General features: G+C 35.6%; 1 protein-coding gene across 1 annotated transcript in view; it reads left to right on the top strand.

The window, feature by feature from the left end:
* LOC127019787 (uncharacterized) overlaps positions 1–12,991 on the top strand; it is a 239,319-nt gene that overhangs the window by 215,565 nt on the left and 10,763 nt on the right. The window contains exon 6 of the mRNA XM_050902015.1: positions 3,354–3,450. Within this exon, the coding sequence (XP_050757972.1) occupies positions 3,354–3,450 (97 nt within the window). The remainder of the gene's footprint in view (positions 1–3,353; positions 3,451–12,991) is intronic.

Raw genomic sequence — 12,991 nt, 5'->3', positions numbered from 1 at the left:
GTAAGGGGAAAAAAGAATAAAAGACAGAAAAAAAAGTCCGAATGGGCTTAGACCTCTAGTGACAAATTACTTGATCAACGATATTAAAACTATCTCCCACATACCATTCATGGGAGATTTATTTTTTTGTATTGGTTGGACAGTGTATGTTGAAGGCCAGCGGACTCATTAATTGTCCTGTAGCTAATTTTGGAATATACAAGATAAAATCTCCTTAAGTATTATGCAGGTATGCAGGGTCCCTGTATCATCAGGTGTATTCAGGTTCACAGGCTTAGAAGTTGTCGTTCCTTCCAAATAATTTGTTTAGTGCTAAAAAAGTGCAAAATTGCATTTTTAAGCCCTCTTCATCTCATTCGTTGTGAAAGAAAATGCACTTTAGGTTTGCTAGTTACAGATAACTTTTAAATTTGTGAATATTGCTTTTTCTGAAAGTTGTACAAGGTATCCTATGTAATACATCTTCTCCTTTATCCTTCATTTCTCATTCCTTTAAATGATTTGATCAGAAGTTAATAGATGTACCTGTTTCATTCTAGAAAGACCGAACACGCCAAGTCATATCCTCTCTGAATCTTGCTGGTTCCTACTAAATAACTTTGTAACGTTAGTGACCAAGAGATACCCTTTCCTAAGCCCCAATTTTTTGTTTGCTTTGTTGGTTTTTGGGTATGAAATCTTGATACCATCTTTGAAGATGAAGAGATCTTTGGGGATGTGAGGAAGTTGTCTTGTCTGGGCATGGCTGAACTGCACTGCAGAATGGCCACATCCCACAGTTCCATCATGTCTCGCCACATTTTGTGTACTTCTAATGGCTGAAGTTCCTGCAGTCAACTGATGCAAGATTAGTTTTTCGAACAGGCTAACTTTCTAGACTCTTCTACTGCTTCAAAAAGTTTGAAGTATCACTACCACTCACTCTTAAATTAAAAAGTATTAGGATACTTGTCATCTTTTTTGGCTGCCTAAATGATGGTAGCTGGTCTCAATGAGATTTAGGTTTTCTTTTCTCCGTGGTTTCACTTAGGAAACCTCTGCTTCCTTCTGTGAATCCCAAAAAGGTGTTGTCCTTTTTCTTCAGTCCTCTTTTCTGAGGAAGCCAACAGCTCTGCAATTCTTTTTAATCTGCAATCAACGAGAAATTGAATTTTAGAAAAACTATCTGTTCTGTTCTCAGAGACGTTAAGTATTAGTTCTGTTCATCCAATCAACTGGTTTAGTACAGCACCAAGTAGCCTAACTAATGAATAACTATCATGGAAAGTTTGCCAGATCTTGAGAAGAAATAAAGGAGCACTGCCTTTCTTGGATGGAAAGAGAAAAAAGACTCAATTAGGTAAAGATGGGGGCAATGAGTACAGCAGAGAAGAACACTGAAACAAAGATTTGTTGTGAGCTGCAAAATAAAATTTTCGTAATATTTTAAATATAACATGAAAGAATTTTTTTTCTTTTAAAATTCTGTGGTACTGTTATTCAGCAGCTATTTCCTACAGTATAGAAAATAGTTTGATTGTGTAAATTCTAAGGCTCATCAGGCTTGACAATATTTGTTTAAACACCTATAGCTACAACATTCTGGAGTCACCCTTAGAACTTACCCTAATACACATGTCTACCTACCTACATATATTAACATGCACAGATACATATAGATGTTTAAATGTGTTGTATCTCAGCTTGTGTATGTTGGTGCATATACATGGTACATACACATGATGTATGTCTCATGTCTGACAGATGTTAGCTTAAAATAAAACAGAAGTCTGCATTTATTATTTACTTCAATAGACTGCCTTTCAATGGACTGTTCTTTTAACTGAAAAAGCGGGTAACATGCATATTCTCTCCAGCTGTACTAAACTGTCACTGAGTTTAGGGAGGGTGGGGGTGGTTACTGTGTTGTTTGTTTTTTTTAAGTACATTCATCTTCTTCCTTGTAGAAGTTATACTATGATTTGCTTCAGGAATATTTGTTCTTCACAGGATTTTACAGTACTCGAACGTGCATTTTGGAGAGTAAATGCTTTCATTTCTACTGGACATTTGAAAAAGTAACTGTATGTGGCCAGCTGTTACACTACAAAAATCATGCAGGACAGATGTTTGTTAAAATGACTAGGATTAGAATAGATATAGTGCAACCTTCTTATTTTCTCAATAGAATTAGGTTGCAGAAAAAGAACTTACGCTGATTAAATATTTTTAAAGTAGATATGTGCACATTAGAAGCAATAGCAATGGTCAGCAAAATTGTCTGATAATCTTTAGTTCCTTAGCAAGGATTAATGCTGCTCCAGACAAAAAGAAAAAAAAGAAGTTATAATAATAGTGACATGTGCTTACATGACCCTGGTGCAGATTTTCTGGAAGTTGCACTGTGTTTGTTTTTGTTCCTTCTGCTCTGTGTGGAAAGTGTAGCTGTGTGTTTATTCCCCAAATATTACTGTATTTTAAAAAATCATTGTCAGTAACGTAACTACAACGAAAGAGCCCACTAAATTACTGTCTGAAAAATGTCATCATCAATGTTTTGTTCACTTAAAAGTGTACTTTTGTGTTGCAAATGTGCTACAGTAATTTTCTTTCATTTCAGCTATTATAACAGCATAAGTCATCTCAGTTATAAGCTTAGTTCCATTGACTATGACTTTGTAGTAACAAACTCTTTTCCATTGTAACAGCAATTCAGCTACTTGTATAACCATATAGCCAGCATTTATCCCAACTGACCTTGATCATCACTGTAGTTAAAAAAAAAAAAAAAAAAAAAAAAAAAAAAATCTGTGCCACAAAGTGTTTTCCTTAGATTTTTCTTTTTTTCCATGGTACCAGAATTTATGCTGGAAGGGACTAGCACATGTTCAAATGATATGCAAAAGAAAGTCTTTGAAGAATCAAAAACATACTGAAATTTAATTTCTACAATCTCACTTTTTATGTAAAAACCCTTTAACATTTTTGTAATAGTCTTCTCTAGAGTTTGAATAGGAATCTATAAAACTTTAAAAACCCATGCAATTTAATAGAAAATTCTATATCTGTTGTAAAATTCTTTAGACCGCTTTAAAATTTGTAGATATAAGTTATAGTTTGCAAATTAAATTTTATAGGCATCTTCAATAAGAGTAGATTTCAGATTAAAATGAAATAAAAGGCACTACTCTTGCATTTTACCACAGTGTGTTGTGGGATTTTTTGTTGTTGTTGTTTTTAAAATAAATATAGCAGTACAGGGAGGGTGGGTCTTGGTATAGAATGTAATATGGCCAAAAATAATTTTTCCAAGGAAATAATTCTAAGATAATTTTTGGTAAGAACATCCATATATCTGAATTTTTTCCTCACAGGTTCAGGAGAAGCTGTTATTTGTGAGAGAAAACTTACTCTGTGAACAAGCTCTTTCTGGAGACCAGTGTATAGAAGTTCCCTACGAAGAGAGAGCCGGTGAGTAAGTTATTGCAAATATCACTTTTGCCAAAGGTTTGCCAATTTGCAAATTAAAAGTGTGAAGTAAAACATATAGTTGGAAAGCCATTATAAATAATTTTACTTTTTGAACTGTGATCCCAGTATGACAGATGAAATTAAATGCCTGCTATCTATTTTGGTTATTTTATTCCTCTTAATGAAATTGTACCAATAACTGAACATACAGGACTCTACAATGAATTTGGAGTTTAACTCTTGAAAATGTGCAGCGTTATATGGGTATAGAAGGGTATAATTTGCTGGTTTATACAAATGACTTAGAAACTGTGGCTACTTCAGCTCTTAAAATGGTATCCTTAGAGTTGGATATTGACATCGATACTACAATTTTAAAATCATTGATCAAGCTCTGTGGAGATTATGTGGGATGCTCTGTTTGCCACTATTACTTGCAAAAAGAGAACACATTAATTTGGCCAAATTGCTTTTTTTGTTTGTGTATTTAACTGCAATGCCAAGTACAATGACACTGCATTTGGATGGAGTTGTCATGTAGTACCTCAGCAACAGAAGGTAAGAGATATTTGAAGTAAATGGCAATAGGAGTGTCACCAGAAGGAGTGTCCCAGTGTCACTGGGAAATAAACTGGGGATAAGTGAGGAGGAAAACCTGATACGGCTGTGCTGCTAGTCAATTTAGAGTGACATGTGCCATGTGAAGGGAGCATAACAAGCAGCCTGGGCCAGGAAGCTTCTGTAGACGTTAGCAGCTCTTGGGTTTGGGGGTGTTTAGCTTTGACATTCCTCATTGCCAGTCTGCAGCGAGGAACAACTTTTGACATGCAGGGCTTGTCAAACCCTTGGGAAATTTTTCAGAAGGGAAAAAAGACACTTGTGAGAGGATTTTGCAAGTGACTTGAGCTCTGTTTGTAGGTGAAATTCTTCCTTTGCTTCAATAACAGTTTCTTTGGTCTCTGCAGTAATACACAAAAAGAAACCAGCATGCTAATAAAACTGCAATGCAGTGTGCTTTCCTTCAGACCACTAAGGCCTTCAGTAAGGGTATCTATTGCTGTTACTCATTAAAGCGTTGTCCCACGTGTCTCTGCTTCTAATGGGATAGGGCTGTGGCTGATTTCATTCACTGCTGTTAATAAATTATGCCTTCATTTTTTTCTTTCTTATACTAACTCCTAGTGGTGAAAATCAGGACTCACAGGCTAATTAATAATAAGTACAAGCATAGTAATAACTATCAAGTACGTGTAGTTCCATCTGTTTTAGTGATTTACGTGATCTTCAGAAAAGCCATTTGCACATCATTTCTGATGCTGTTCTTACAAAACACTATGACAATTAATTCATCAAATGTGTTTTGACAAGACTTTTGTAGCCTTTTCATAAAAAACAGTTTTGTTAAGTAGCCTACATTTTCAAATATCAAAAGTACTGATGATAAAATACCAGGTAACTGGTAAGGGTAAGTGGAAAGTGATGGGCTGTGCTCCTCATTTCAGTATATGTAAAAGTAGAAAATACTGTACACATTCATACAGTGCGAAAGAACCATATCAGTATAGATCCCATCCTCTCTGAATGCAGAATAGTTTTCATTAACTGTAGCTTAACGTGTGAGTAACAGAAGCTTGCAAAGTTTCCTGGTCTACCTGTGGAAGTCATTGCATTTCTGAAATATGCAGTGTGTTGGGGGGTGTCCTAGTTTCGGCTGGGACAGAGTTAACTCTCTTCTTAGTAGCTGGTACAGTGCTGGGTTTTGGATGTAGTGTGAGAATGATGTTGATAACACGCTGATGTTTTAGTTGTTGCTAAGTAGCGCTTATCTTAAGCCAAGGACTTTCCAGTTTCCCGTGCTCTGCCAGCAAGCAGGTGTGCAAGGAGCTGGGAGGGAGCACAGCCGGGGCAGCTGACCCCAACTAGCCAAAGGGGTATTCCATACCATGGAACGTCATGCCCAGTATATAAACTGGGGGGAGTTGGCCGGGAGGGGCGGATTGCTGCTCGAGCATCAGTCAGCGGGTGGTGAGCAATTGCATTGTGCATCACTGTTTTTTTCTTTTTCCTTCCCCCCCCCTTTTTTTTTGTTATATTCCTTTTCATTGCTATTATTAGTAGTAGTATTAGTGTTATTATATTTCATTATTATTATTGTTAATTTTATATTTTACTTTAGTTATTAAACTGTTCTTATCTCAACCCACGAGTTCTGCCTTCTTTCCCGATTCTCCCCCCATCCCACCGGGAGCAGGGGGAGGGGGACGGGGAGCAAGGGAGCGCCTGTGTGGTGCTTAGCTTCTGACTGGGATTAAACCACAACAGGGGGAAAATGCATGCAAGTAGAACTCAGCTTCCCTCCTACAGAATAGTTGTATGCGAGTGGGATGCATGAGGCTCAGGAAATTAGTAGTCAGGACATAAAGCTGTTCCAGCCTTCAGGCTCTAATAATCGATGGCAGCTCCTGTGCAGGGTGCTGAGGACATATGGTCATTGAAAGCATTCAGTCAATAGTGTTTCCACTCTCCTGCTTTTGCTGCAGCCTTTTCTCTTACTGGTACAGAGACTATAGTTGCATCCAATGCTCTCTGCTGCCCTGCAGTCTTCTGAGATTAGGCATAGAGTAGAGCCCAGGACATCATACAAGAAAACGTAGCCACTTCAAAGATTTTTTTCTTCAGCATGGAGAGGGAGATGACATTACCTGGTCACAGATAAAATTGAACTCCCTCACATCACTGCCACATTTCATCCTCAGCTGAATGGTTTCTTGGTGTTTGTCATAAGGAAACATTCTTCTTCTCATGCAAGTAATTTCAAGCTAATTTGTTATTTGTCAATTACTTACACTAATATATGCTATTATAGTTGTACATAATTTATATACACTATATATTATACAATGTGATACTTGGATGAAGTACAATCTCTTTGATTAAGCTAGCACAAGGTGGAAAGACTTGAACCATGATCATCTTGTTAAACATCTGTCTGGACCACAAAAAGTAACAAATCACAAGAATCGAGAGCCGTGTTACATAGCCTGTGAAGAGTTTGCCTGCTATGATGTCTTGTGTCACCATCGTGGTTTTACTCCTTATTCTGATCTTCATTATTCTGCTGCAGGACAAAGAGCATGTGATGAACACTAGTTAGCAAAAGATACTGCTTGTACACAGACTGTTGCATTAGCATCTCCCAGTCTGGACCATGAAGCTTAGTAAAATAGCACCCTCCTAGCCTTTGAGAGATCTCAGTCTGTGTTGCAGTGAAATGTACTGTGAGAGTTTTAAGAATGAATAACAACAAATAGCATTAAAAGCCGTTTTGTTTCTCAAAAAATTGAGAGTCAGTTTTAAGCACAGACAATATTTAATGATAAAGTAATACTACTTTATGTAAAACTAAGAAAGCCAAACTATGTCAAGCTTACTGAGAGAAGGTGCCATTATCTTCTTCCCCGTTTTCTCATGGGAGTCCATGCCTTGTCTTGTATAGCAGAAAATTGCATTTTCTGTTTAATGTTAACAAAAGGCAGAATCAAACAAAGAAGCTAACAGATCTGTTTACAACCAGAGCTTACTGTATTTAAAGGTTGGTTTGAATTCCGTTGAAAGTGTTTTCTGAATAACATAATAGTTGACTTAAAAGATTAAGGATAGCAGACTTGTATTTACTCTAATCCCTGGATTTTGTCATTAAAGCCAAAGAAATTTTATTTTAAAATAAAAGTGCATACAAAGTCACATATTCTCACTCACGGTGGCTGCCTTAAAGAACCACCTTGGCATTAGCCGTTCCTGTGCTAGGGGCTATGCAAGAGCACTGGCTGTCATGGCTAAACCTGCTAATCCCAGGGCTGTTGTACTGGATCTGATAACTACTTGTTTCCTAGCACATTGCAAGGCAGTAGAATATATATAATGTCCCTTGAACCTGCAGATTGTTGCTCAAGTGACACAATCAGTTGGTGAAGTGGACCTATAAATGTGGGTGATGCAGTCTGGAAAAAATACAGTATGGATTTCTAATAACAAGAAGTTGAGATATCCGTACACGTTGGAAGTAACTTTTAGAAAGTGTGTCTACTGAAATACTAGAGGGCATGTCAAAGAGAGCTTAATTAAGTGTAAATTGATTATTAGAAGACTTTTCAAGGGTTAATAATTATGCCTGAAAAAAATCAATGTACAGTGTAATTAATTTGAAAGTGCTTAACAGATGCTTTAAACTGATACAGTGCAAACAAAAAATTGTAATTTTCATTTCAGCAGTAAAGTATGCAAAATGAACTGAATGTGTTAGGACATCCAAGCTATTGAACACATTCTCCTTTGCTAGCAAAGAATTACCCCAAAAAACAATGTAAAATGATTTTTTTAAAAGGATTTTAAGTTCTTTTTCTGATTCTACTCCATGACACAAAACAAATAGAAAGGCTTGGATTATTCATGTACCAGGTCTGCTGCTTAACTCTTGTGGATTGTTGAGAGGGTTGCTAACTATGTATATTTGGTTATATAAAAAACATAAAGGGTTAGTGCACAATTTTCTGATTTGGCCTTTCTTTTTTTCTGTCCCCCATTGAAAGATGGTGCATGAATAAAAATGCAAGATTTTTATTTACAGTTGAGTTACTGGAATACTAATGTATCACTTTTTTTTTTTTTTTTTTAAATACAGCACAGTAATGTGGGTTTTTTTAAAATGCAAAAAAATATTACGAAAATCAAAAAGACATTAATGAAAGTCAGTGATGCTTTCAGTCACTGAGGGAATTCACAGTCCCTTGTTCCAGGGAGTTACAAACTCCTAGCATCCTCAGCCTTGGCCAATATACCTTTGCTATGCCTCTACTGGGTATTTGTAGTCTGGGATAAAAGCTGGTTGCTTTGAATTAGAACAGGCTTTCCTTGGAAAACCTGCTTTTATTAATAGTGGGCATTTGAAGAATCAAGATGTTGCAGGGGCAATTCTGACTTTTCATTGAGACAGCATTTTTCAATGAAACAATTTGTCAGAATACTGCTGACCAGCTCTTGTTTCAAGCTTTATGTTCTGTCAGATCGAGACCAAGCATTTGGAAACATTCCAGGCTTTTTAATCTCTGCTTTACTGTCTGCTACTTGTGTCTTAGTTTATTTTAAGATAAGTTTCAATACATTTTAACACCATCCCTAGTAGGAGGGAATACATGAAATGGAGAATACTGAAAGATTGAAAATCCTTTTCAGCCTAGCCCTTTAATGTATGTCATTTGGGGCAATTGACTGCAAAACTCTTCTGGTATCTCACAAACCTTACTGATAGAATCATACAGAAGAAACAGCTGTTAAGAGTTAACAAAAAAGAAAAAAATCTTTTACAAATATTGATCTTAATTTTAAATTAAGTCCTAATCTGGCTGCTTCTGTGCAGAGTTGAATCAGATTATATGTTGATTCATATAATGTGAGAATCCAGTAATGAGTTTTTTCCATGTGGCAAATTTGTCAGCTGCTCTAAACCCAGGGAAATACCTTACCAGTATTTTTTTTCCCCTTCCTTTCTGTAGCATGTAGCAGTTTTCACAGCTGACAGGAGATGACCCAGTTCTTGGCTCTCAGACTGGCTTACTTTGTACATGCCCTTCTACATGTTCCTAATCTTTCCTTTGATTCCAGAAGTCAGTGACAAAGTGCAGCCTAAGAGAAAGAAAACAAAGCACAGATCCCATGTTCTTTGCAACACCTTATCTCCATTTTGGTACACTTACAGAAAGTCTTTTGTAGAAACTATATTAATATGAATGGACATTTTCCATGTTTAGGCCTGCGAATATGAATACACATTCCCCAAGGGTGGGAAAGCCACTTTCTCCCATGTTATTTGTGTATAATACAGTAGTCAGCTTTTTTTTTTTTTTTTTTGAGGCAGGGGTAGGACATTTAGACCTTTGGGGCCATTTTTCTGCTATTGCTTGAACCTGCATTTTTCTTGGCTCTTGAGAGATTTCACACACATGACCATATAATAATCATCTTTCAGAAGAGAAAATCGTTGTTTTGTCAGAAGTCCTGCCCAATCTAAACTAGAAATACTCAAAACTATAAGGATTCATTTTCACACTTTGGTAACAATTAGTGTTGACTTTTTTACTGTCTGCTTTACAAGGATTTATTAGTAAGGAGAGATAAAACATTGTGTAAAGCTTACAAAGCTGCTTAAAAGTTATGCTGCCAAATTTTTTATGAATATCCAAAAAAGCAAAAATCATTGTCTGAAAGTAATTTCCATTCTATTTTTTGAAAATACAATTTTCTAAAGGGTGTAATTTCCATTTGTGGTACAGTAGACTAAGTTTGGTTTGATAGCATTTCAGCAATGTTCGTTTATTTTGGTCTTTGAGATTTAATAGAGAATTTGCTGTGCAGTATTGTGTTGCCATTTTGGGTATTCAGGTTGCTTGAAACTCCCATCTCACCAAGGCAGTATGTTTTGGGGCTCAGTTATTGTGAAACGTGAAGCGCTTCCAGCGGTCAGGAAGTGCTGTCTGCTGCTATTCCTTTCGATGGTAGGATTCCTTATAGGGGATGTTGAGGGTGGTTGGTATTGCCCAAGACTGTGCTCAAGTTATATTTATATACCTTAATAAAATAGAAAAAAATACTTCCTTTACTCAGTCTTGTCAGTTTGCGATATAGCTCATCTCCCATTGTTCACCTTAAAAGAAAAAAAAAGTGATAGTTCATAGCAATATTTCAGCTGCAAACATGAGGAATGCCACCAAGTCGCATGTGACTTATTGTCTTATTCTTTTCCTTAAAAAAAACCAGATTGGGTCAGTGCCATTTTTTTTTCATTTGTAATGGTGAATGGTACATTGCATTGCATAAATAGAGAGAGGAAATAAAAAATTTATTTCCTGTTTTGTGTTCTGAATTTTTGGAATTCCTTTGAATTCCAAAGCAAAAAATTACTATGAAGTTTTTACTTAAACAGGAAGAAACGAAAAGGTCTTGCTTGGATCAAAAAGAATGAAAAGAATAGCACTTTTTCACTGTTGTCAGAATAATCACTTTTTTCCACAATTCTGCTTTTTCTGTTGTACTAAATTCACCATATCTTTAGACTAAGCCAGTAACTATTTATTACTGACAGCAGTGCACCAAGATGTTTGATTTCCAAAGTAGAACTAGACAAAAGCAGTTTTGTTTTGTCTTTTTAAGGCAATGATAATTAATTAAAAAAATCAGAATTTGTTACAGGAAAGGAACATATTAGAATTCCAGCAAATTGTAAGGAAAATGTTTTATTTCAAAAAGAATTGAAATGTTTCTAATCTATAAATTTGATATGAAACATTTTTCATTTCTATTCTGAAATCATTAGCTGAAATTATTTATCATAAATTTCTAGGAAGTGTTGGGGAAAATGATTTCAAAATGTAGAATAGGAATACAAATTTAAAATAGAAATATATTTAAATGTCAACAAGATCAACGTATATGAAATGCTTTAGTTTCCATATCTCAGCTATGTCAGTGGAAGTATTTTTCCTGTCTAGAGTATCTAGGCAAGTGAGGAATGGCAATGTCCGTATTTAGCCACCAAAGACAGAAGGCACAAAACTAGTGCATATTGGCTCTTCGTATAATTTGCAGAGTAAATTAGAATTAATTAGACAGATTTATAATTTGCAAAGTAAATTAGAATTAATTAGATTATCAAAAATACTATTTTTCATTGACTATGCTATTGACTTCCTCTTCATACAGGTGATGCTTTACTTATGTATTTGATGTGTCCAACATACTAAATTAACTCACATAGTAAGCAAAATCTTGCAGGGAGCTTAAAATACTAGACCCTGCCATGTGTTCAAGTGCCTAAGAAAGTTCTGAAGGAAAATCTATGTCAGCTTTCTATTGAAATGTGTGACAGATACGTGAACACAAACTGACCCTGTTTATACCTGCTGACTGTATTCCTGAAAACCTGTGAGAGTGTGCAAAACAGAAATATGTCGGAATTTCTATATGACAGCAATTACACTCTGTATGGAAGCTGGAAGAATATAAAACATAAGGCAGAACTAAGTTTATAGTATTACTGTGGTACTTTTGTAAATAGGAGGCAGGAGTATTCTAAGCACCATAGATTTCATATTAACTTATGAAAGCATCATGCACACAAGACATCCTTAAATCATTCTCAGTTCATATGGTGCAAAAAGGGAATTCTGGTCTTTCTCCTGTGTTTTTGTTTGACATGTGGTCTGCAAGAGACTTTTTCTGGATAAACTGGGATTTCAACACATGAGTCTAAAGTAAGTGTGACTGTACTCTGAAGTGCCCTTAACTTGCAACACAGTATTTTTCCCTTAAAGTTTTAGTCACACTACTAGGAAAACATGTGGCCCTGATTCTCTGTCCTGATGATTATTTATGGTATTGCTTTAAATCAAAGCTGGCCTATCATTCTAGTGTTTGTTTGTTTAAATTAATTATCTATTAATATGCATCATCTTTAAAACAAATATTCATATTTTCAGCCCTTCAAGCACCAGATAAATGCAAAGAAATTTTAAATATATTTCCAAGCTGACAGTCAAAGAAGAGAACTTTGATTGAAATTTTAACTTTAGAAAAGCTGCTTCTGAATAATAATTACTGATACTTTAATAAAGTAATTGTGTCACTTTTTTGCATATGTACTAGTAGATTTATTTCTTCTATGGCTGTCTGAATGTTCTTAATAAATCGGTTTTAAAAGTTTTACAGTTCTTCTAGTATAGTCTTGTACTTTGAAAGGGAGCTGAGTTTCTTGTGTTTGCTGAAATGGGTGAAATATGTCGCACAAACTGGTGCCCATCTTTGTGTCTGTATATCTCTGCTTCCTTTCTCTTATGCTGTGAAAAGACCAGGAGCATCTAATACAGTAGTATTCGTAGAAATAGTTCGGAAAATAGCTTTGTAGACTTTCCTGTGGTCTCAGAAAATGGGTAGAGCTAAAAGTGTGATTGCAGTTCCTTTTTAGCTCATCCCCCTTGGGTAGTCTAGTGCTTGTAACAGCATTGACCTTTTACACAACTGTGGAAGAGGGAGATAAAAGTGTTCTGTCTGTACCGTTGTCAAAGTTGGGCAGAGTCCCTCTCCAGTTGCATGGTGTTCTAGTTTATAAGTTCATTTTGCTGCAGTATTATGGTAGTTCTATTTGTATAAGTAAATTTTATTGCTCATGTATACTACTGTATTTTTTAAAGCAGTAAATGCTAGTCTTTATCAATTAAATTACACACAGTAATTTACAAAACCATGGCTGTAATTTTGTATATGTCTCTGCAATTAAAGTGTACTATCTTAGTTACTTGGGAAGGTCATCGTTTTCCCTTAGACTTGACTTCTTGTATGTAAAGAGAATAATTATAGACTAGTTATGAGCCAAGCATTTAACTGGCAAAGTTTGTTGTCTTAAGCTAATATTGTACTTACATTGTATTAGGCCTCTTCTCGTTAGAAGTGGCTGAGACAGTCTGATTTTAAATATTAAAAATATGATTAA

This window comes from Gymnogyps californianus, chromosome 9 (genome assembly GCF_018139145.2).
Source record: "Gymnogyps californianus isolate 813 chromosome 9, ASM1813914v2, whole genome shotgun sequence".
In the NCBI taxonomy this organism is placed as follows: Eukaryota; Metazoa; Chordata; class Aves; order Accipitriformes; family Cathartidae; genus Gymnogyps; species Gymnogyps californianus.
Note: the sequence above shows the minus strand (reverse complement) of the source record. Positions and strands in the feature narration are given on the sequence as shown.